The 24,195-nt window shown below is 46.3% G+C and overlaps 1 protein-coding gene across 3 annotated transcripts in view; it reads right to left on the bottom strand.

Moving 5' to 3' along the window:
* MATN2 (matrilin 2) overlaps window positions 1-24,195 on the bottom strand; it is a 142,355-nt gene that overhangs the window by 92,445 nt on the left and 25,715 nt on the right. For all 3 annotated transcript variants that reach the window (XM_029063440.2, XM_029063442.2, XM_029063441.2), the window contains exon 3: window positions 949-1,518. In XM_029063440.2, the coding sequence (XP_028919273.1) occupies window positions 949-1,518 (570 nt within the window). The remainder of the gene's footprint in view (window positions 1-948; window positions 1,519-24,195) is intronic.

The raw sequence follows: 24,195 nt of genomic DNA, 5'->3' as shown, positions 1-24,195 counted from the left end.
GGAGCTGCCCACTTACTAGAATCCCCCTCAGTTGGGCATCTCTCTCCATCCCAATGGCTTTGTCATTCTACCATAGCTGTGGCTAGAAGTGGGTCTTCGATTCTGAAATTCTGCCCCTCTGGCCACAACACCCTGCTGATTTTTCTTTTTATTTTGTCCTTGTATATGTTGTTTTGGTGTTTCACTCTCTCATTTCACCACAAGCCTCTTATGGACAGGGATCAGGTCTACCAGCTCTATTGTATTGCACTCTCCCAAGCACTTAGTATTATGCTCTGCACACAGTAAGCATTCAGTAAATACCATTTTTTTGTGAATGCTAAACCTGATTAGGTTTAATCAGATTGGACACAGTCCCTGTCCCACATGGAGCTCACAATCTTAAACCCCATTTTCCAGATGAGGTATCTGAGGCCCAGACAAGTGATCTGCCCAAGGTCACACAGTAGACAAGTGGCAGAGCTTAGAACCCAGGTTCTTCTGACTCCCAGGCCAGTGCTCTATCCATTAGGCCATATTGCTTCTCTGATGACTGACTCACATCCCCTCTCCCCCATTATATGTTTTTAGATACTGAGTTGCCTGAGGGCCAGGAACTGTGTCTAATTCCCACCTGTGTATTCGTCCCAGTGCTTAGCACAGTGGTCTGCACCTAGAAAGTGTCCAATAATTATCACTGTAAGCACTGCCCTGATTTACTCCTTTATTCATCCCCCCTCCCAGCCCTACATTAATTATGTACATATCTGTCATTTATTTATTTACTTATAATAATGTCTGTCTCCCCCTCCAGACTTTAGGCTCATTATGGGCAGGGAATGTGTCTGTTTATTGTTATTATACTCTCCCAAGCTCTCAGTACAGCGCTCTGCACACAGTAAGCGTTCAATAAATCTGACAATGAACGAACGACGCCCCCGGGACAGAACAAAGGGAGACCTCCCTTACCACACAACTTGTTCTGGAACACGGAGGTCAGCGACTCGATCTGGCTGAAGTTGGCCACCAGAAAGACGTGGTCTTGGTGGGGCTTGCTCCCGATGGATTTCAGGGTATTGTAGTCCACCTGCCCGACTCCTATGGCGAAGATGAGAATGCCCGAGTTCCGCGCCTTGGCGGCCACCTCTGCCACGGGATCCTGGGGCCTCCCGTCCGTCACGATCATGATGATCCGGGGGACGTTCTCCCTCAGGGGCCGGGCCCCCTCGCTCTCCGAGAAGGCGATGTTCACCGCGTACTGGATGGCCAGCCCGGTCATAGTGCCGGTCCCCAGGCGCTTCATCACCTTGACCGCCCTCTCCACTTCCGACTTGCGCCCGTAGGTCTTGAGGGAGAACTCGTTTTTGACCGTGCTGCCGTACTGGATGAGGCCCACGCGCGTGACGTCGGGGGCGACGTCCAGGAACTGCAGGATGGTGACGATGAATTCCTTCACCTTCTCGAAGTCATGGGGGCGCACGCTGCGGGAGCTGTCGATGACGAAGATCAGGTCCAAGCGCTTGCTGTCGCAAGAGCTCTCTAAGAGAATGTGGGGAAAAGACAGGTGTTGGAATAATAATAATAATGATAACAGTGATGGTAACTGTGTTATTTGTTAAGTGCTCACTATGGGGACTGTTCTTACTTTTCTCAAGCTCACTGTTCTAAGTGCTGGGGGTGGAAGCGAGTTAATCAGTTTGGACACAGTCCAGGCTCCACATGGGGTTCACAGTCTTAACCCCCATTTTACTGATGAGGTAACTGAAGCATGGAAAAGGCAAGGTCATACAGCAGAGAAAGGGCGGAGCCAGGACTAGAACCCAGAACCATCTGACCCCCAGGCCCGTGCTCTACCTACTAGACCACACTGCTTCTCCAAGCAAACCCTATACAGTCATCATCTAGCAGCACGGCCTAGCGGATGGCCTGTTAGTCACAGGACCTAGGTTCTAATCCGGGCTCTGCCACTTCTCTGCTGTGTGACCTTGGGCAAGTTACTTCACTTCCTCATTTACCACATCTGGAGAACAGGATTAAGTCTGTGAGCTCGCTGTGGGGCAGGGACTGTTTCCAACCTGATTAGCTTGAATCTCCCCCAAATACTATAATTATTTATTACTATTGATTGAGTATTCTAGGACATGGTTTAGGGATTAGTCATTGAATCCCAGGGCTGGATGGGATGTGTGGGACCCGTCACTTGCGACAACCAAGCCAGGCAGCAGCCCTCCCAGTTTCAGGAGGTGGGAGCGCCGCCGCTGGGGGAAATTACATTTTCATCTTGGCTGAGCAGCGCTGGACCCCTGCTGACACTCCTGGGGCAGAAGGGGGATGGAAGCTAATAGGGGGCAAAGACCTGCTCTCATCATCATCTTTGTCTTCCCCTCTCCCACATGGTAGGGGAGTGCACATATTACACTTACACATCTGAAGGCAAGGACTTTTTGGCTACACTTGCCATACTTGATCGCAGTTCTGTCTCTAAGGGACCCCAGATCCATGCTGAAGGGAGGGGGAAGGGGAGTGAAAGAGAGGGTGATAGAGGGAGGGGGAGGGAAAAAGAGAGGCAGGGGAAGGAAAAGAGAGATGGGGAAGGGGAAAGGAAAGAGAGACAGGGAAAGAGATGGGGAGGGAAAGAAAGAGAGAGGAAGGGAGAGAAAGGGATGGAGGAAGAGAGAAAGGGAGAGAGGAAGGGAGGGAGAAAGAGGAAGAGAGAGACAAAGAGAAAGGGAGAGAAAAAGAGAAAGGGAGAAAGAGGGAGAGAGGGAGGGAGGGAAAAAGAAAGAGAGGTAGAGGAGGGGAAGGAAGAGAGGGAGGGAAAGAGAGAAAGAGAGAGGAGGGAGGGTTAAGGAGAGGGGAAAGGAAATGGGGAGAAAAGGGAAGTGGGAGAGTGGGAGGGGCCGGGCGAGGAGGATTGATGACCCTGGGCTATAATTAAGCTCTCTTAGCAACTCCAAGCTGTCAGCAGTGGGGGCAAGGGGGATTTTGGAGTTGAAAAGGATGGGGAAAAGTGACAGATGAGAGGAAAGGTGTTGGTGAAATCCTAGCATCTCCCTTCCAAGAGAGACTCCCAGACTGGGGAGAATTCCCTCGATTTACGCGCTGACAACTGGCTAGAGGGAAGGGGCTTCTCCTGAGCCCTCTTCTGGAGCCCGGGCCACGCAGCTGCAGGGAAGACAACGGAGCGCCAAGAATCACATAGTGTGCACAGTCATAAAAAAAAAGAAATGGAAAGGACCTATTAGGTCATCTTGTCCGTCCTGGATGCCAAAGCTGGATTGTTCCTTCAAGTTCTCCCTCAGTTGATTGTTCCAGCCTGTCAGGAAGGTGGCTCGCCCCTGTAGATTCTGTGGTGTTTTTGGCCTGGCCTCAGACTAGCTTAGACTGAGCCCCAGAATGAGGCCAAGAGCATGTGGGGACAACAGGGCACACTCGAATGGGCCACCCTGAGCCCTGGGGCTCCAGCTGCCGCCCCACCAGCCCCCGGCATGAAGAGGTCCTAAATGAGCAAGCATTGCCAACCACCTCTGGGACAGCTGACTCAGTTCCCCCTCTTTCTCACCCCTGGCAGGGGAAGCAAATGGGGACATAGTGTCTTGGGATTGGACTGGAGGCAAGGAATCCAGTTTTCTTCCTCCTCCTCACATGGCTATTCTGGAGTCCCACACCCCATCCTGTCCCTTGTTAAACTGGAATCCTGGAGAAACTCCTCAACACCACCTTCTCCACTGAATTAAACTCCCTTGAGCCCCTTGTTGGGCAGAGATTGTCTATCTGTTGCCAGACTGTACATTCCAAGTGCTTAGTACAGTGTTCTGCACAGTAAGTGCTCAATAAAGGAATGAATGCTCGCCTATCTCTGTGCCAATCTGTACCACTAACCTGCAACCTTGAATCACCTCTACAGTATGCTTCTTCCAAGCCTGTGCTTCAAGCTCCAGGTGGACCTTGTTCATCTTAAATTCCTCCTCATCTGCTTTATGTCCTCTTTTCTCCCCTGTCCCCTCACCCCACCTCCAGCCACAATACTTCTCCATCCTTACTGATTCTCATGACCATTGCTTGCACCAACTGATTCAGACTTTAAACTCACTCCTCAAACCTCTTGTCTTCCCTGAGGAGGCTTCCCTGACCTGGCTATGTAATGCATTGATAAAATTAAAACATCGGGCATGATGTCTCTAAAAATCTCCCTCGTTCCTCTCCAGGCCCCTCTTGTACCTCCCAATCTCTATCATTGGGAGGTGCCCCTAGAGGCTCAATCCCCTCATCAATCAATCAATATTATTTACTGAGCTTTTACTGTCTGTAGAACACGCAGTGCAACAGAGTTGGTAGACACATTCTCTGATCACAATGAGCTTAGCGTCTACAGGGGAAGACATAATAATAATGTTGGTATTTAAGCGCTTACTCTGTGCAGAGCACTGTTCTAAGCGCTGGGGTAGATACAGGGTCATCAGGTTGTCCCACGTGAGGCTCACAGTTAATCCCCATTTCACAGATGAGGTAACTGAGGCACAGAGAAGTTAAATGACTTGCCCATACACTGATATAAGTGAACTGTGGATGTGCCTCTAAGTGCTGTGGGATTGAGGGTGGGGTGAATACAAGTACCTAAAGGGCACAGATTCAAGTGCATGGAGAACGTAGGATAGGGAACTGGGGAAAAGAGGGCTTAATCGGGGAAGGCCTCTTGGAGGAGATGTGACTTTAATCAGCCTTTGAAGGTGGGGAGAGTAATTGTCGGATTTGAGGAGGGAGAGCTTTCCAGATCAGAGGAAAGGGGTCAGCGACAAGATGAATGAGATTCATTCATTCATTCAATAGTATTTATTGAGCGCTTACTATGTGCAGAGCACTGTACTAAGCGCTTGGGATGAACAAGTCGGCAACAGACAGAGACAGTCCCTGCCGTTTGACGGGCTTACAGTCTAATCGGGGGAGACGGACAGACAAGAACAATGGCACTAAGAGATCAAGGCACAGTGAGCAAGTGGGCACTAAGGGAGTGAATTGTGTGGGCTGGGCTGTGATAGGAGATCAGTGAGGTAAAGTAGGAGGGGTGCTTTAAAGCCTATGGTAAGGAGTTTCTGTTTGATGTAGCGGTAGATGGGTAACTACAGTAAATTTTTGAGGAGTGGGGAGACAAGGCCTAAATGTTTTCGGTTTTTTTTTAGAAAAATGATCAGGGCAGTATAAGGAAGGATGGACTGGATTAGAGAGAGACAGGGAGGTCTGTGAGGAGGCAGATGCAGTAATCATTATTATTACATTATTATTAGAGAAGCAGCGTGGCTCAGTGGAAAGAGCCCGGGCTTGGGACTCAGAGGTCATGGGTTCGAATCCCGGCTCTGCCACTTGGCAGCTGTGTGACTGTGGGCTAGTCACTTCACTTCTCTGGGCCTCAGTTACCTCATCTGTAAAATGGGGATTAACTGTGAGCCTCATGTGGGACAACCTGATTACCCTGAATCTACCCCAGCACTTAGAACGGTGCTCTGCACATAGTCAGCACTTAACAAATACCAACATTATTATTATTCGTCAAGGCGGGAGAGGACAGGTGCTTGGATCAGCAGAATAACAGTTTGGATGGAAAGGAAAGGGCAGATTTTGGTGATGTTGTGAAGGTAGAAATGACAGGATTTGGGGACAGATGGAATATGTGGGTAGCATGAGAGAGCTAATACCAAGGATATTATACCAATATATACCAAGCTAATATCAAGGATAATACAAAGGGCTTTTTTTTTTTTTTTACAAGATTTAAGTGATTTCTTTGTGCCAGGCACTGTATGATGTACTGGAGTAGATACAAGATAATCAGGTTGGATACAGTTCCTGTCCCGCATAGGGCTCCCAATCTTAATCCCCTTTTACAGATGAGGTAATTGAGGCCCAGAGAAGTGAAGTAACTTGCCCCAGATCACAGAGCATATAAGTGCCGGAACCAGCATTAGAACCCAGGTCCCTCTGACTCCCAGGCCCGTGCTCTAACCACTATGGCATACTGCTTGGTGTGGGCACTCCCTGGCCCCTATTTCTTTAAACCCAATTATCCAACACCCAGATATCCGCACCCCTTTTTTCTCTGGCATAGGTAGGGTTGGGGAGAATGTCCAGGGCCCACATTCCCCTGCCCAAATCCCCCACAGTCTCTGTTACCGAGATCCATCTCCCAACCTTGGGATGCCATTATCATTATTATTGCATTTGCTGAGCACTTATTCCGTGTCAAGCACTGTGCTAAACTAAGCATTGGGGTAGATACAAGATAATCCATTTGGACACTGTTCCTATCCCAAGTTGTGCTCAAGGTCTTAATCCCCATTTTATAGACGAGGTAACAGGCAGGGAAAAGTCAGGAAATTTGCCCAAGGTCACATGGCAGCAAATGGTGGAGGCAGGTTTAGAACCCAGGTCCCTTGATTCGCCGCCCCGTGCTCTTTCCACCAGGCCATGCTGTTTCTCAGTAGTATTTCTTGAGCACTCGCTTTCAGGTAAAGTATCTATTCTAAAATCCACTCACTCCCATGCATTCTTTTATTCCATACCGCGGGCGTTGGGAATAGTAATAATGATAATAATAGTAACATGTTTACTGCTTACTATGTGCCAAGCACTATGCTAAGGGCTCGTGTAGGTACAAGACATTCAGGTCGGACTCTGTCCCTTTCCCAAATGTGACTCAGTCTGAGAGAGAGGGAAAACATGATGCTGAATTCCCCTTTAACAGATGAGGAATTTGAAGAACAGAGAAGTTAAATGACTTACCCAGCAAGGTCACACAACAGACAGCGGAGCCGGGATTAGAACTCAAATCCTCTGCCACCCATGACCGTGAACTAGACCACGAAACAAGAACCATGCTGCTTAAGTCAGGGAGAGGGGCCCTCCCAACATGACTTCTTCTCTCTCCATCTAGGATTTCCCAGCTTTTTCTTCCAGGTCTTTGACCAATGAGCAAGGAAGCACTTGTGGATATCTAATAAAATGCTGTCTTGACCATAAGATGACTGCATGAATTTACACATACAGAACCCCCAGTGCTTTTGAATTCAAAAAGGCGTATGCAAGGGTCTCATATTCTTCCAGAGGGTGTTGAACCAAAGCCAGAATAAGCAGAAGCAACATTCTTACTCTAATGGAATACAGACCTGCAGAACCATTGAATTACTTTTTCTCCTCCCACTGTCTTGGGGAGCTAAGTATGCCGTGCTCTTGGTAAAGGAAATAGTTTGAGGTAATTACATTGTAAATATATTATTTGTAATGGTATTTGTTAGGCGCTATGTGCCGAACCCTGTGAGCCAGGATAGATAATTAGGTTGGACACAGTCCCTGCCCCACAAGGGGCTCACAGTCTAAATATATCTGAATGACATAGAAGGGGGAGGTCACTCAATTATGGGGGACTATTGTTTTAACTCCATCATGCGTGGGCTTCAGTTGGGAAGTATCCTTTTTGTTTTTAAGGGTATTTGTTAAGTGCTTACTATATGCCAGGCACTGTACTAAGTGCTGGGGTAGATACAAGCTAATCAGGTTGGGCACAGTCCATGTCTCACATGGGGGACACAGTTTTAATTCCTATTTTACAGATGAGATAATTGAGGCACAACAAGCGAATTGACTTGCCCAAGGTCACATAGCAGACAAGTGGCGGAACCAGCATTAGAACCCAGGTCCTTCTGACTCTCAGGCCTGTACTCTATCCGCTAGTCCATGTTGCTTCTAACCTACCTCCCTCAGGTTCTTCAAACTAAAACTATTAATACTCTATTTTAGAGAGGTACAGCAGGGGTGAGACAGAATAGACATGAAAAGTTTACAGATGTTGGTGAGCGGGAGGGGCCGGCAATGAAAAGAATGTAGACACACCAAGGCTCAGTGGCTGGGTCTGTCCAGAACAAACTCTGCAACCGAACACTGAACTTCAAGCTATCAGTGGCGAGAAATACGCCACGCAGTTGTACCCCTGTTCCTGGAACCACAGAACAGCCTCGCTTCTTGCTTATTCTTGGAATTCTGATATTATTAATGTCCATCTACTTGACAGACTGAATTTTGGGCTTTTGCATCCCCCCCAAACCCCATCCTGTACTTCAATACCTGTCCGTTGCGCTGAGGTCTGGGTATTCTCACAGTGTGGCCTAAAAAGGAGCATGGCCTAGTGGAAAGAACACAGTTGGGGGAGTCAGAGGTCCTGGCTTGTAATTCCAGCCCTACCACTTCTCTGCTGTGTGACCTTGGAGAAGTCACTTCACTTCTCTGGGCCTCAGTTTCCTCCTCTGTAAAATGGGGATTAAGACTGTGAGGACCGTGTGGGGCAGGAGTGTGTCCAACCTAATTACCTTGTATCTACCCTAGTGCTTCCCCTCTCAGCGTCGCATATGGAGAGTTTCCAATAATCTATCAATTTCGGTTATAGGAGGGAGAGTCAAGCAGAGGCCTGTCCATTCCATTCCTAGTTTGGGCAGTAACTACAATCTGCTACAAGTCAAAACTCACCCGTGCTGGACAGTAGCAGCACGGGAGAGAGTTGAGGGCAGAGATTCGAGTTTACTTTACTTTACTTTACCTTACTATTACGGGCTCTCGTTATATCCCGGCTAGACTACTGTGTCAGCCTTCTCTCTGACCTCCCTTCCTCCTCTCTCGCCCCGCTCCGGTCTATTCTTCACTCCGCTGCCCGGCTCATCTTCCCGCAGAAACGATCTGGGCATGTCACTCCCCTTCTTAAACAACTCCAGTGGTTGCCTATCGACCTCCGCTCCAAACAAAAACTCCTCACTCTAGGCTTCGAGGCTCTCCGTCACCTCGCCCCTTCCTACCTCTCCTCCCTTCTCTCTTTCTACCGCCCACCCCGCACGCTCCGCTCCCCCGCCGCCCACCTCCTCACCGTCCCTCGGTCTCGCCCGTCCCGCCGTCGACCCCCGGGCCGCGTCCTCCCGCGGTCCCGGAACGCCCTCCCTCCTCACCTCCGCCAAACTGATTCTCTTTCCCTCTTCAAAACCCTACTTAAAACTCACCTCCTCTGAGAGGCCTTCCCAGACTGAGCTCCTCTTCCCCCTCTACTCCCTCTGCCATCCCCCCTTTACCTCTCCGCGGCTAAAGCCTCATTTTCCCCTTTTCCCTCTGCTCCTCCACCTCTCCCTTCCCATCCCCACGGCACTGTACTCGTCCGCTCGACTGTATATATTTTCGTTACCCTATTTATTTTGTTAATGAATTGTACATCGCCTCGATTCTATTTAGTCGCCATCGGTTTTTACGAGATGTTCTTCCCCTTGACGCTGTTTATCGCCATCGTTCTCGTCTGTCCGTCTCCACCGATTAGACCGTAAGCCCGTCAGACGGCAGGGACTGTCTCTATCTGTTGCCGACTTGTTCATCCCAAGCGCTTAGTACAGTGCTCTGCACATAGTAAGCGCTCAATAAATACTATTGAATGAGTTTACTGCGTGGAAGAAGGCCATGGTAAACCGGGTCCGTAATTTTACCAAGAAAACTGTGTGGATCCGCTACCAGAACGATTGCAGATGGAAAGCGGGGCGTTCTGGGAGAGAGGTGTCCGTGGTGTCGCTATGGGTCGGAAACGACTCAACAGCATAAGACAAGACCAGTCTTGACTACAGGAGGGAGAGTCGAGCAGATGCATGCCCATTCTATTCCTAGCTTGGCCAGTGGCTGGCAAGTGGAAGGCAACCTGCTACAAGGCAAAACTCACCTGTGCTGGGTAAAAATGTTGGTATTTGTTAAGCGCTTACTATAATGCAGAGCACTGTTCTAAGCGCTGGGGAAGATACAGGTTAATCAGGTTGTCCCACGTGAGGCTCACAGTTCACCCCCATTTTACAGATGAGGGAACTGAGGCGCAGTGAAGTGACTTGCCCACAGTCATACAGCTGACAAGTGGCAGAGCCGGGATTTGAACCCATGAACTCTGACTCCCAAGTCCGGGCTCTTTCCATCATTATTATACCATCATTATTATTAGTGCTTAGTACAGAGCCTGGAACATAGTAAGCACTTAAATACCACAATTATTATTATTATTATTTGGCAGACTCCCAGGTCAAACAAGAGGCCAGTAGTGCAAACAATAGATTCCATCCTACCACTGAGAGACCAACTGCCAATTGATTTTTCAAGAAACTATAAAGTTGTGTGTCTTCTACTTTTTATAACAAACATCCATGGTGTGCACAGGTGATGGACTTGCACACATAACCTCTCTCCACAAGGAAGGAGGTTCGCTGTTTGTTGTTGTACTCTCCCAAGAGCTTAGTACAGTGCTTTGCACACAGTAAGTGCTCAATAAATACGACTGAATGAAGACGTTGTTGGAGTGCTACGGAGAAAGGGCGTCCCAGACCACCCGGGCAGAAAAGGAAGGAGAAAATGTGGAGAGAAACACACACAGAGGTGTAGGAGGAAAAGAAATACACGGCCTTTCACTTCCAGGCCCGGGCCATGGTTTTTACCAGCTGATTCCCACCTGGATAAGTGAGGAGAACCAATGAGAGGAAAAAGTAGTGTGCTAGCCAGCAGCAGGAAATCTTGTATAAAAGAATACAGTCAGAGAAAGGAAATTCATTCATTCAACTGTATTTTCTGAGAGCTTACTGTGTGAGGAGCACTGTACTAAGTGTTTGGAAGAGTCTTGTCTTGTGTTATGCAGCGTGGCTTCGTGAAAAGAGTATGGGCTTGGGAGTCAGAAGACCTGGGTTCTAACCCCTGCTCTGCCACTTAATAATAATAATATGGTGGTATTTGTTAAGCACTTACTATGTGCAAAGCACTGTTCTAAGCACTGAGGGGATACAAGGTGATCAGGTTGCCCCTGTGGGGCTCACAGTCTTAATCCCCATTTTACAGATGAGGCCAATGAGGCCCAGAGAAGTGAAGTGACTTGCCCAAATGTCACACAGCTGGTGAGCGGAGGAGCCGGGATTACAACCCATGTCCTCTGACTCCCAAGCCCAGGCTCTTTCCACTGAGCCATGCTGCTTCACTTGTCTGCTCTGTGACCTTGGGCAAGCTGCTTTAACTTCTCTGTACCTCGGTTACCTCATCTGTAAAATGGGGATAAACTTTGAGCCCCCCCCACGGGACAACCTGATCACTTCATATCTACCCTAGCGCTTAGAACAGTGCTCAGAACATAGTAAGTGCCTAATAAATACCATTATCATTATTGTTATTTATGCTGTCGTGTAGTCTCTGACTCGTAGAGACTCAGTGGGCACATCTCTCCCAGAACGCCCCCATCTCCATCTGCCATCGTTGTGGTACCGTATCCATTGAGTTTTACACAATATAACAATAAACACATTCCCTGCCCACAACGGGCTTACAGTGTAGAGGTGGAGACAGATATTAATATAAATAAATATATTACAGATATAATAAGTTACAGTTTGAATTGTACTCTCCCAAGCCCTTAGGACAGTGCTCTGCACATAGTAAGTGCTCAGTAGAGAGCAGTGATTGATCTCGGGGATTTGGAAGGAAACCTTTTCAGGTGTTCGTTCCAGAGTGATGGAGCCGGAAGGCTCCAAGTCTCAGATGTAGACTGTCCAGAGAGAGCCCTCAAAGAGAAGTATAAACGACTCTAGGATATATAAAATTATATTAATTTGTATCCGAGGTAGTTGGAAATGCCTAATCTTAGGACAAGGTGGTTTGTAAAGGATTTCTTATTGCGTTAGCAGACTAAGTAACATTACATTCTTTGTAATGTTACATAGAGAAGCAGAGTAGCCTAATAGTATTGGTATTTTCTAAGCGCTTACTATGTGCAGAGCACTGTTCTAAGCACTGGGGTAGATACAGGGTCCAAGTTGTCCCACGTGAGGCTCACAGTTAACCCCCATTTTACAGATGAGGTAACTGAGGCACAGAGAAGTTAAGTGACTTGCCCATAGTCACACGGAGAGAGCACAGGCTTGGGAGTCAGAGGACCCAGAATCAAATGCCGGGTCTATCGATTGCTGTTTGATCTGGGCAAGTCACTTAACTTTTTTTGTGCCTCAGTTTTCTCATCTGTAAAAAATGGGGATTAAATACCTGTTCTTCTTAGACTGTGAGCCCCAAGTGGGACAGTGACTGTGTCCAACCTGATTAGGACCTCAAGGAAGAGGAGGAGGAAGAGGAAGAACAAAAGGAGGAAGAGGAGAAGAATATGACTTTGTACGCTATATATTAAAACCTGGTATAACTCAAATATATGGGCAGATGAGGAAGGGGAACAAGGAACTAAGCTTGCAGAACAAAAAGTGCTGCTTGAGTATAAATGAGGAGGGAAGGCCGATAAAACCTCTCCCAGCTCCAACCAATAGTCCTCTAAAGGTAGAGATCTGTTGGCATTGGCAGTGAATTCAGGGGCCTGGGTTTTAGTGAATATGGGATGTGGACCTCTAATGACCGTCTCCAGTTCCAGAAAGGGAAAAATCCCATGGGATTTTGGATCCTGAGACTCATCAGGCATCCAAAAGCTCTCTCTTTCTAGTGGGAGAACTCGTGGACTCCCAACAGTTATACCCATTCCTATAAAAGATGGGGCCAAGACCAGGATGGGGTTATGACAAGGGCTGGGGGGAGATGCACTAGCCGTGCTTCGTCTTAACTAGCCCCCTCAACACACTAATAATAATAATAATGTTGGTATTTGTTAAACGCTTACTATGTGCAGAGCACTGTTCTAAGCGCTGGGGGAGATACAGGGTAATCAGGTTGTTCCACATAGGGCTCACAGTCTTCATCCCCCATTTTACAGATGAGGTAACTGAGGCACAGAGAAGTGAAGTGACGCCCACAGTCACACAGCTGACAAGTGGCAGAGCGGGGATTCGAACCCACGACCTCTGACTCCCAAGCTCGGGCTCTTCCCACTGAGCCACACTGCTTCTCTCACTACTTACCGACAGCCAATCAGGGGTCTTTCTCGGCCCCCTCAACACTTACCTGACAGAAAGCCAGTGAGGGTCCTTCGTGACGACTCAGAAGATTACACCCTAGAAGCAGCATGGCCTATTGGCAAGAGCACAGACTTGGGAATCAGAGGTCGTGAGTTCTAATCCTGGCTCTGCTACCTGTTTAATGTGTGACCTTAGGCAAGTCACTTCTCTGGGCCTCCATTCCCTCATCTGGAAAATGGGGATTAAGACAATGAACCCCATGTGTGACAGGTACCGTGATCAACCTGATCACCTTGTATCTACCCCAGTGCTTAGAACAGTGCTTGGCACATAGTAAGCACTTAACAAGCAGCATGAAGCAGCTTGTTGCTCGAGCTTGCTGCTTGAGAAGCAGCGTGGCTCAATGGCAAGAGCCCGGGCTTGGGAGTCAGAGGTCATGTGTTCAAATCCTGACTCTGCCACTTGTCAGCTGTGTGACTGTGGGCAAGTCACTTCACTTCTCAGTGCCTCAGTTAACTCATCTGTAAAATGGGGATTAACTGTGAGCCTCACGTAGGACAACCTGATTCCCCTGTATCTCCCCAAGCACTTAGAACAGTGCTCTGCACCTAATAAGCACTTAACACATACCACCATTATTATTATTATTATTATTATTAACAAATGCCATAATTAGCATCTAAATCAAGCAGTTTCAATTTGCCACCTGTAACAGAGTCAGAATATATGAGCCAGCTTTCTAAATTCCGAGCCCATCAAGGTTGGACAATTCCTTCATGGAAGAGCTTTCCCCATCTATAAAGAAGGGCTAACTGGGAAGTGCCTCTCAAGACAGTGACCTGAATGGCGGGGTGGGGGGGTGAATGAAAGGGAAAGGAATCATTTTCATGATTTCGTTCCACTCACCTGCAAAAATATGCTGAAAATGCATATTTAAAATGTGTTTGGCAGTTTCTCTTCAAACTGAATTTGAACCAGGTTCAGAAATGCAGTGGAGGGGAGGAGTAGACCACCTCACACCTTCCCAATCCAACACTGATCCATATTAACCAGACACTTAGAAGTTTTGGAGTGATAATTGGTCTAATACCATAATTTTCTTTGGAAACAACACATTCTAATGATCAAGAAAAACAGACACCGAACAGACAGAGAAAGAAAAATAAAGGAAAAAGAAAAAAATCCTGCCACATCACATAAGCTGGAGCAGGATGACTCTATCGACTACTAAATGAATTTACAAGCAGGGAGACGCTGAATGAAACTCCGCAACTGTGGTTTCCAGGATCCCAGACAATTTTCTTTGCAAGAGTGCCAAAGAGGAAGCTGCCCCATCTTAGCCCAAGGGGAAACAGTTTTCACTGAACCACATTTCTTTGCGGAGTGAAGCCACAGCTTCTGAAAAATACTATTCACTGTCTTTCCAATGGTGGGCTGCGCATCAAGGGATAAAAATCTCCCTCAATTAGTAAACAGAACTACTGGCTGGGCCTGAAACGTGAAACCTTTTTATTTTTGGGTCATCTCTCTTCTCCACTCTCTAAACTGTAAATTCATTATGGGCAGGGAACGTGTCCACTAATTCAAAGAGCTTAGTACAGTGCTCTGCACAATAAATATGGGCTCAATAAATATGAATGACTGATTGAATAATCCACTTATTTTGGCCTGGCTTCTCAAGAGAGCATGTCAAGCAGGTTGGATATTGTTCTGCACAAAAAGGGAACTAAAAAATGTTTCTATTTTGAAATGACCCACCACAAAATAAAAGCTTTTATCATGGAGAAATGGTACAGAAAGCATACAGAGGAATCAGTCAATTTTTTCTGTTTGCAGAGTATTGAAGGAGGTAGTCAGATTTGAAAAAGAAAAACTTGGCACAAGGGTGGGAATTTGGTTTTGTTCGTAAAAAATGCCTCTTCTATCTCGATAGATTTTGCTACCTAAGTCAGGACAAGTAGACAAACGCCTGTGACTGAAAATGAAACACAAGACAAAGAATAGACTTGGGGATGAAATGATAGAAAGTCTCCATCGTCCAGTATATCATCGGATAGAAAGTTTTGCTTTTTCTCAGTGCATTAGTGACTATCTGGTGTGGAAGGTGTCCTCTGTTTTCCAAAAGATGACAGTAATGGAGATCTGACAGAGAACATGGCTGAGTCACTTCAGTACTGAACCACAGCTTCTCCCTATTAATATTAATAATGTTGATATTTGTTAAGCACTTACTATGTGCAGAGCATTGTTTTAAGCGCTGGGTTAGATGCAGGGGAATCAGGTTGTCCCATGTGAGGCTCACAGTCTTAATCCTCATTTTACAGAGGAGGTAACTGAGGCACAGAGAAGTTAAGTGTTCCCCACAGTCATACAGCTGACAAGTGGCAGATCAGGGATCGAACCCATGACCTCCGACACCCAAGCCCGGGCTCTTTCCACTGAGCCACGATGCTTCTCTATTCGGCTGAGTTGTGTAATTTCTTTTGGAGTTTATCTCCACCTCTCGTTGGGGATTGTGTCTTCTGATTTTATCGTACTCGGCAGGGACCGTCTCTATCTGTTGCCGACTTGTTCGTTCCAAGCGCTTAGTACAGTGCTCTGCACATAGTAAGCACCCAATAAATACTATTGAATTAATGTGGGTGGTATAGTGCACTGCACACCAGTAGGTGCTCAATAAATACTATTGCTTGATGTCTTTCTTGCTTACAAAGCCTGGTCCTCTCGATTGTTTTTACTCTTGACTAATATCTTCAATCCCACTGCCCGCTCCTATCTTGCCTCGCTGCTCTCTGACTACAACCCAGCCCACACACTTCCCTCCTCTAATGCCAACCTACTGGCTACACCCAGATCTCGTTTATCTCGCTGCCGACCTCTCACCCACGTCCTGCCTCTGGCCTGGAACACCCTTCCTCTTCCTACCTGAAGATGATCACTCTCCCCACCATCAAAGCCTTATTGAAGGTACATTTCCTTCAAAAGGACCTCCCTAAACCCTCATTTCTTCTTCTCCCCTTCCCTTCTGTGTTGCTCTGGCACTTGAATTTGCTTCCTTTATTCACCCCTCCCTTGTCCCCACAGAACTTACGTACGTGTCCGCAATTTATTTTTTTAATTAAGGTCTGTCTTCCCCTCTAGACTGTAAGCTCGTTGTGGACAGAGAACATGCCTACCAACTCTGTTGTATTGTACTCTCCCAAGCGCTGAGTACGGTGCTCTGTACACAGTAAGCTCTCAATAAATTAGACTCGATTAGACTGTAAGCCCGTCAAAGGGCAGGGACCGTCTCTGTTGCCGATTGTACATTCCAAGCGCTTAGTACAGTGCTCTGCACAAAGTAAGCGCTCAATAAATACTATTGAATGAATAAATAGGATTGATTCTAAATGCCTCAGCTCTTGAGGGGAAACTCCTGGATCACCCTTAATGGCCGCAGAAATGGTGGAGAGAACGGCATAGCACGGTGGAAAGAGCACAGGCCTTGGAGTTAGAGGATCCGGGTTTTAATCCTAGCTCTGCTTTCTTGCAAGCTGTATGACGTGGGCAAGTCACTGAACTTCTCCGTGCCTTGTTTTCCTCATGTGTAAAATGGGGATTTAGTACTGTTTTCCGCCTTAGACTATGACCGTTGTGTAGGAGAGGGACTGTGCCCAACCTGATTAACTTCTGTTTACCCCAGTGTTTAGTACAGTGTTTGGCACATAATAACCACCTAAATACCACAATTATCATTATTATTATTCTGTGCCTCACCACACATGGGTGTTCTGGCAGCCACCTGAAGCACCTGTGAACACACCTGGCATACTCTATTAATTAAGCACTAACTCCCCACTCAAATGGGGATTAAGACAGTGAGCCACCTGTGGGACAGGGACTGTGTCCAACCTGATTAACTTGTATCTACCCCAGCGCTCAGTACAGTGCCTGACATATAGTAAACGCTTAACAAATACCATAAATAAACCAGACCGTGGCAAAACATCTTTTCCATTCTCCACTTTCAGTCCCTTCTATTTATCTATCAGCAGCCCTTTATGTATCCTGCCTCACAAACTCAGCTCCTATCTCTTCACTTGACTCCTCGCCAACGCCTTTCGACTTTCCATTTGCCTATGTATCCCCTCTGATATTTAGTTTCCTCTGTTCTTATTTAACTTGGCACGTTCAATACCTTTGTAAAACACTTTAGCTAATGCAATATGCATAAAGAAAGTTGAGCCAGAAATTCAAGCCATTACTGCTTAAACATAATACTCCGTTTAGTCATTTCGGATGATTCCATTAGGAGCACTAACAGCCAATGTTAATGTTGCTAAGGAAACCAGAAATCTCATGTTTATTATTCTTCCTAGCCTTGGTAACTTCGATGCCCACGTCTTTCTACAGCAGACAAAATAATTAAAGATAATTTAATAAAATAGGCTCTTCGGAACAAAGGGTGTTCCTTTGAGATGACATCATCAAATAGTACTGATTGGGCATCACCTGCATTTAGTACTGTGCTCAACAAAGAAGGCAAATAGATTTATTTTCTCTACTCCCTGAAACTGCAAGGAAAACAGAGACCAACAATGCAGGCACAAATGACGTACCTGAGAAGCAATGTGGCCTAATGGAAGGAGCACGGGCCTGGGAGTCAGAGGACCCGAGTTCTATTTTCGGCTCTGCCACTTGTCTGCTGTTTAACCTCGGGCTAGTCTCTTACCTTCTCTGTGCCTCAGTTCCCTCATCTAGAAAATGGGGTATAAATATCCATTCTCCCCACTACTTAGATTGTGAGCCTCATGTGGGACCTGATTAACTGGTACCTACCCCAGCGTTCAGTACAGTTCTTGGCACATAGTAAGTGCTTAACAAATACCACAATTATTATCATCATTGTTACAGGGAGGTCCTTATCATGGGTGCTATTCTTGAAGAACCTTATGTTATGGGAAAATTGGGTTATAGCCACCACTGATTCAATGAGAATGAATAATTCAGGCTGTACGTGGTTCGAAGACACACGCAGACAACTTTTTTGATAGAAATCCTACATCCGTCTACCTCTTGCAGAGCATTTTATTCCCTTTCTCCCCATTGCTATTTGACTGCATTAAATTTCCTAAAGACTGTAAGCTCCTTGCAGGCAGGGATTGTGTTTACCAATTCTATTTTATTGTATCTTCCCAAGCATTTAGTACAGTGCTCAGCATACAGTAAGTGCACTACTCTCCTACTACAACCCAGCCCGCACACTTTGCTCCTCTAATGCTAACCTCCTCATTGTACCTCCATCTCGCCTATCTTGCCACCGATCCCTGACCCATGTCCTGCCTGCCTCTGGTCTCGAACACCCTCCCTCCTCAAATCCGACAATTACAATGATTCTCCCCCTCTTCGAAGGCTTATTGAAGACTCATCTCCTCGAAGAAGCCTTCCCTAAGCCCTCCTGAGGTTCTTCTTCTCCTGTTCCCTTCTGTAACACTCTGACTTGTTCCCTTTGTTCGTCCCCCCTTCCCAGGCCCACAGCTCTTTTGTACATATCTGTCAATTTTTTTTTATATTAATGTCTATCCCTCGGGACTATATGCTCGTTGTGGGCAGGGAACGTGTCTGTTTATTGTTACGTTGTACTCTCCCAACTGCTTAGTTCAGTGCTCTGCACACGGTGAGTGCTCAATGAATACGATTGAATACGTTTTCAATGAACACCACTGACTGAATGAAATACCATAAAGCTACCAATACACAAAGCACGGTCCAGGACAGCTGAGAAGCTCAGTAGCACCCTGCCTTGACTGACGCTTGAACACTGACAGACCCAAACTCACAACCATTTTTTCCTGCCCCAAATCTACTTGCATCTGCTTGTGGATTGTGTTATATCAGAACATATTCATTGTGTGAGAAGGACGGTCCTGCTTCTCTCATTCTATTATATTCAAATCAGGGAATGGAACATGCATTATAGCCACACTGTCTGTCGCTAGCGATACAGATAAATATGGAAGACTCATTTTCTTTCTCGCAGTGTAAGACAAAAATCTCAAACAGTCTTTAGAAAGAACGGATTGGATCAGAAGACATTTCACCTTTCGTAAAAAATGTAAAAAATATTCTGTCTCTGCAGAGCAAAATAATTTTAAAGTACTTGTTAAATGCTTACTATGTGCCAGGCACTGTACTAAGCGCTGGGATAGATACGAGCTAATCAAGGGGGACATAGTCCCTGTCCCACAGGTTGCTCATAGTGTGATTCCCCATTTTACAGAGGTAATTTAGGCACAGAGAAGTTTATTGACTTACCCAAGGTCACACAGCAAATGGCAGTGCTGGGATTAGAACCAAGGTTCTTCTGACTCTCTATTCACCAGAGCACGCTGCTTCTGGTTTTTTTTCCCCTGAAAACCCTGGAATTCATTAAATTTTGCTATAGAATATATGTAATAATAATAATGATGGGATTTGTTAAGTGCTTACTATGTGCAAAGCACTGTTCTAAGCGCTGGGGTTGATACAAGGTAATCAGGTTGTCCCATGTGGGGCTCACAGTCAATCTCCATTTTACAGATGAGGTAACTGAGGCACAGAGTAGTGAAGTGACTTGCCCAAAGTCACACAGCTGATAAGTGGCAGAGCTGGGATTAGAACCCACGATCTCTGACCCCCAAGCCCGTGCTCTTTCCCCTAAGCCACACTACTTCTTGTTTATAATTAAAAAATAACCTAGGAAACACAGAATAGATGAGCTGAACTTCAGTAAATGGGTGTGTGATTTTTTTTATAGCATTTGTAAAGCACTTACTGTGTGACGGGCACTTTACTAGGTGCTGCGGTAGGTACAAGTTAATCAGGTTGGACGGAGTCTCTGTCCCAAATAAGGCTCACACAGTTTTTATCCCCATTTTACAGATGAGGTAACTGAGGCACAGAGAAGTGAAGTTCTTTGTCCAAGTTCACACAGCAGACACGAGCAGTGCTGGAATTAGAACCCAGTTCCTTCTGACTTCCAGGCCCATGCTCTCTTCACTAGGCTGCGTTGCTTTTTTTTATGGTATTTGTTCTGCACTATGTGCCAAGCACTGTACTAAGCGCTGGGATACTTACAAGCTAATCGGATTGGATGTAGTTCATGCCCCACATGGGGCTCACAGTCTTAATCCCCATTTTACAGATGAAATGACTGAGGCCCAGAGAAGTGAAGTGACCTGCCCCTGGTCACAAGCAGTCACGTGGGAGAGCAGGGATTAGAACCCAGGTCCTTCTGACTTCCAGGCCCATGCTCTACCCACTGAGCCACACTGCTCCGAGACCTAGGTTGACTATTGCCAAAGGGAAGGCTATTGCAGTGGGTCTTCCTGAACCCATCTTACTCAGAGAAAAACAAAAGAAAATAGAAAAGAAACCTAGCAATATACAAAATAGCCCCGTTGACTATTCTTAGCAATCACCTATTCAAGCTGACTTGACTCTCTGCGCCTTAACTACTAGTTAACTCAAAATATATCTCGAGGAAGTTTAGATTTCAAATCAAGGCTCTGCAAGGTTGGTGAGACAGGAGGTGGACAGGGAACGTGTTTGCTAATTCTTCCGTAGCGTACTCTCCCAAGTGCTTCGTACAGTGCTCGGTGCAGACTAAGAGCTCAATAAATACCCTTGAGAGATTGAGGCAAAAATAAAAACAGTGCCGGATGCTGCAAAAAAACCAAGGAACATCAGCTTCTCAGGATAATTTTAAAACTTCTGCCCTAAAGGTGGGGATGGGAGAGTCATTTGGTAGCCAACTCAAGAGGGACATGGCCACAGAATAGTTAGGGCCCTTTGGGCCACTCAAGCACCCGCAAAATGGCCTCCACCTGGGGAAACCAGATGTTCTGGCAAGAAAGGTGGAGGGAACTTGTCCACTCAGGCCTGAGACTTTAGAGAAGCAGCGTGGCGCAGTGGCAAGAGCCCGGGCTTGGGAGTCAGAGGTCATGGGTTCGACTCCCGGCTCTGCCACTTGTCAGCTGGGTGACTGTGGGCAAGTCACTTCTCTGTTCTCAGTTACCTCATCTGTAAAATGGGGATTAACTGCGAGCCTCACGTGGGACAACCTGACTACCTTGTATCTCCCCCAGTGCTTAGAACAGTGCTCTGCACATAGTAAGCGCTTAACCAATACCAACATTATTATTATTATTAGTCCCGGAAACCCCTGCAAGCCTCAAGAATAGCCACGCTCACACAAAAGGGGAGAAATCACACCTCTTCCATTAGGGTTTCCCTGAAGCTTGTTAGCAGCGTAATGTAGTGGATAGAGCACGGGCCTGAGAGTCAGAAGGCCATAGGTTCTAATCCCCCCACTGCCACTTGTCTGCTGTGTGACCCTAGGCAAGTCACTTTACTCCTCTATGCTTCAGTTATCTCAGCAGTAAAATGGGGATCGATACTGGGGACAGGGGATTGTGTCCAAACCAATTAGCTTGTATCCACCCCAGCACTTAGTACAGGGCCTGGCACATAGTAAGTGCTTATCAAATGCCACAATAATTATTATTATTTTTATGGTATTCTTAAGTGCTTACTATATGCCAGGCACTGTTCTAAGCACTGATGACGATAATCAGGTTGGACACAGTCACTGTTCCACATGGGGCTCAGTCTTAATCCCAATTTTATAGGTGAAGTAACTGAGGTCCAGAGAAGTAAAGTGACTTACCCAAGGCCACACAGCTATAATAATTATAATAATAATGATGGAATTTGTTAAGCGCTTACTATGTGCCAGCCACTGTACTAAGCATTGGGGTGGTTACAAGCAAATCAAGTTGGACACAGTCCCTGTCCCTTGTGGGGCTCACAGTCTCAAGCCCCATTTTACAGATGAGATCAATGAGGCACAGAAAAGTGAAGTGACTTGCCCAAGGTCACCCAGCAGACAAGTGACAGATCTGGAATTAGAACTCGGGTCTTTCTGACTCCCAGGCCTGTGCTCTATACACTAGGCCTCACTGCTTGGGAATGTATCCGCTATATTGTTCTCTCCCAAGTGCTTTGTAGAGTGTTCTGCACACAAAAAGCACCCAAATAGGACAGATGAAACGGTTGATTAGTTTTTCTTCTCCCCATGTCAAAATGTCACCACTCAGCACTTAAAATAATCATAATTAATAGCAATTATGGCATTTGCTAAGAGCTTGCCATTATGTCAAGCACTAGTCCAAGCATTAGGGTACATACAATATATGCAGATTGGACACAGTCATTCATTCATTGAATGGTATTTATTGAGCACGTACTGAGTTCGGAGCACTGTACTAATCACTTGGGAAAGTGCAATACACGATAAAGAGTCATTCCATGTAGTACACAGTGTTAAGTAGGAGGGAAAACAGCACTGCACCCCAATTTTACAGATGAGGAAACTGAGGCACAGGGAAGTGAAATGACTTGCCCAAGGCCACATAGCGGGCAAATGGCGAAGCCGAGATTAGAACCCAGATCCTCTGATTCCCAAGTCTGAGGCCAAGCCACTATTTTAGAATTCACAATTCTCCCTAGTATTTTTGTACCGATCAATTTACCATGTCCAACCTGATTTACTTCTATTCATTCATTCAATAGTATTTACTGAGCACTTACTATGTGCAGAGCACTGTACTAAGCGCTTGGAATGGACAATTCGGCAAAAGATGGAGACAATCCCTGCCCAATGACGGGCTCACAGTCTAAACCGGGGAGACAGCGGAGCAAAACAGAACAAGACAAAAACAAGACAACATCAAGATAAATAGAATCAAGGAGATATACACCTCATTAACAAAATAGGGTAATAAATAATATATACAAATGAGCACAGTGCTGAGGGGAGGGGAAGGGGGAAGAGCAGAGGGTGGAGTGGAGGGGAGAGGGAGCAGAGGGAAAGGGGGGGCTCAGTCTGGGAAGGCCTTTTGGAGGAGGTGAGCTCTCAGTAGGGAGCTGTATCCACCTCAATACTTAGTATAGTGCCTGGCACATAGAAAACACTTAGCAAATACCACAATTATTATTATTACCATTATTAATTATATTTTCACAGCCTGCCAGAGCGTCAACTCCTTGAGAGCTGGGATTGCAACTTTTACCTCTCTGGGATGCTCCCAAGCACTCCATATACTGCTTTGAAAATGGCAGGTATTCAGTGAATATTAATCAACTGACCCATACCTCAGACGCAACCCCAAAGGTGTTCAGAAATAATTTCTTGAGAAACTGTATCATTAAATCTTCAGTGATGATCAGCTGCTGGCAATTCAAGGACCTTCCCTTGAGTTAAGGACTGCTCGAGTGTCTGAAATTGCACCTTCCAAGTAAATCATACCTGGAATAAGGGATACACTCAGGATATTTGGGTTGCTTTTCTCTGCTTTACTTTCTCTTTAAAAGGGAAGCTTGTAAATCCTGATTAAGTCAGTCAGTCAATTATATTTACTGATGGCTTACTGTGTTTAGAGCACTGTTCTAAGTGCTTGGGAGAGTGTAAAAATACAACAGACACTATTATTCAAATAATACTATTCATTCTCGACCAATGTGTTCGCAGAACTGTACTGAGCACTTGGGAGAGTACTATTAAGGTCAAAGATTCAAACCCAGCCCTCGGGATCTTGCCATCAGATAGGGGGTGAGGAAGGCAGACCTCAAATTATTCATCATTTTTTATGGTATTTGTTAAACGCTGATGTGCCAAGCACTGTTCTGAGTGCTGGGGTAGATACAAAAATAATCAGGTTAGACACAGTCCCTGTCCTATGTGGGGCTCACAGCCTAGATGCTAGGGAGTAGAATTTAACCCCCATTTTACAGACGAGGAAATGGAGGCACAGAGAAGTTAAGTGACTTCTTAACTTCCAACAGCAGAAAAATGGCAGTGCTGGAATTAGAACCCACGTCTTCTGACTCTTAGGCCCGTGCTTTCTGCATTAGGCCACGCCGATAAATTCTTGCCTACCTGCTGCCCCGCCCCCAGAGCTTTGAGGATTGGAGAAAAACCACATGGGGTAGGTTTGTAGACTAGGGAAAATTGGGATTGGGTTTCATAAGGATGGGGTTTAGAGGAGGGAAGAGTGTTGACAGGGACAGGCCGAGTAAAGGGAAAGGAAGAGGCTTCCCCGGGTGACGGGTGGAGAACAGAAGGCAGAGAGCAGTAAAGTGACTTGCCCGAGGTCACAGGGCCGACAAGAAGTAGAGATGGGATTAGAAACCAAGGCCTTTTGATTTTCAGGCTCTTGTTCTATGCATTACACCATGCCATTCTCCCTCAACTGGAGCAGAGAGCATCCCC

Source organism: Ornithorhynchus anatinus, chromosome 4 (genome assembly GCF_004115215.2).
Source record: "Ornithorhynchus anatinus isolate Pmale09 chromosome 4, mOrnAna1.pri.v4, whole genome shotgun sequence".
NCBI lineage: Eukaryota > Metazoa > Chordata > Mammalia > Monotremata > Ornithorhynchidae > Ornithorhynchus > Ornithorhynchus anatinus.
The sequence above is the reverse complement of the archived record's forward strand: the minus strand, read 5'-3'. Positions and strand labels throughout refer to the sequence as shown.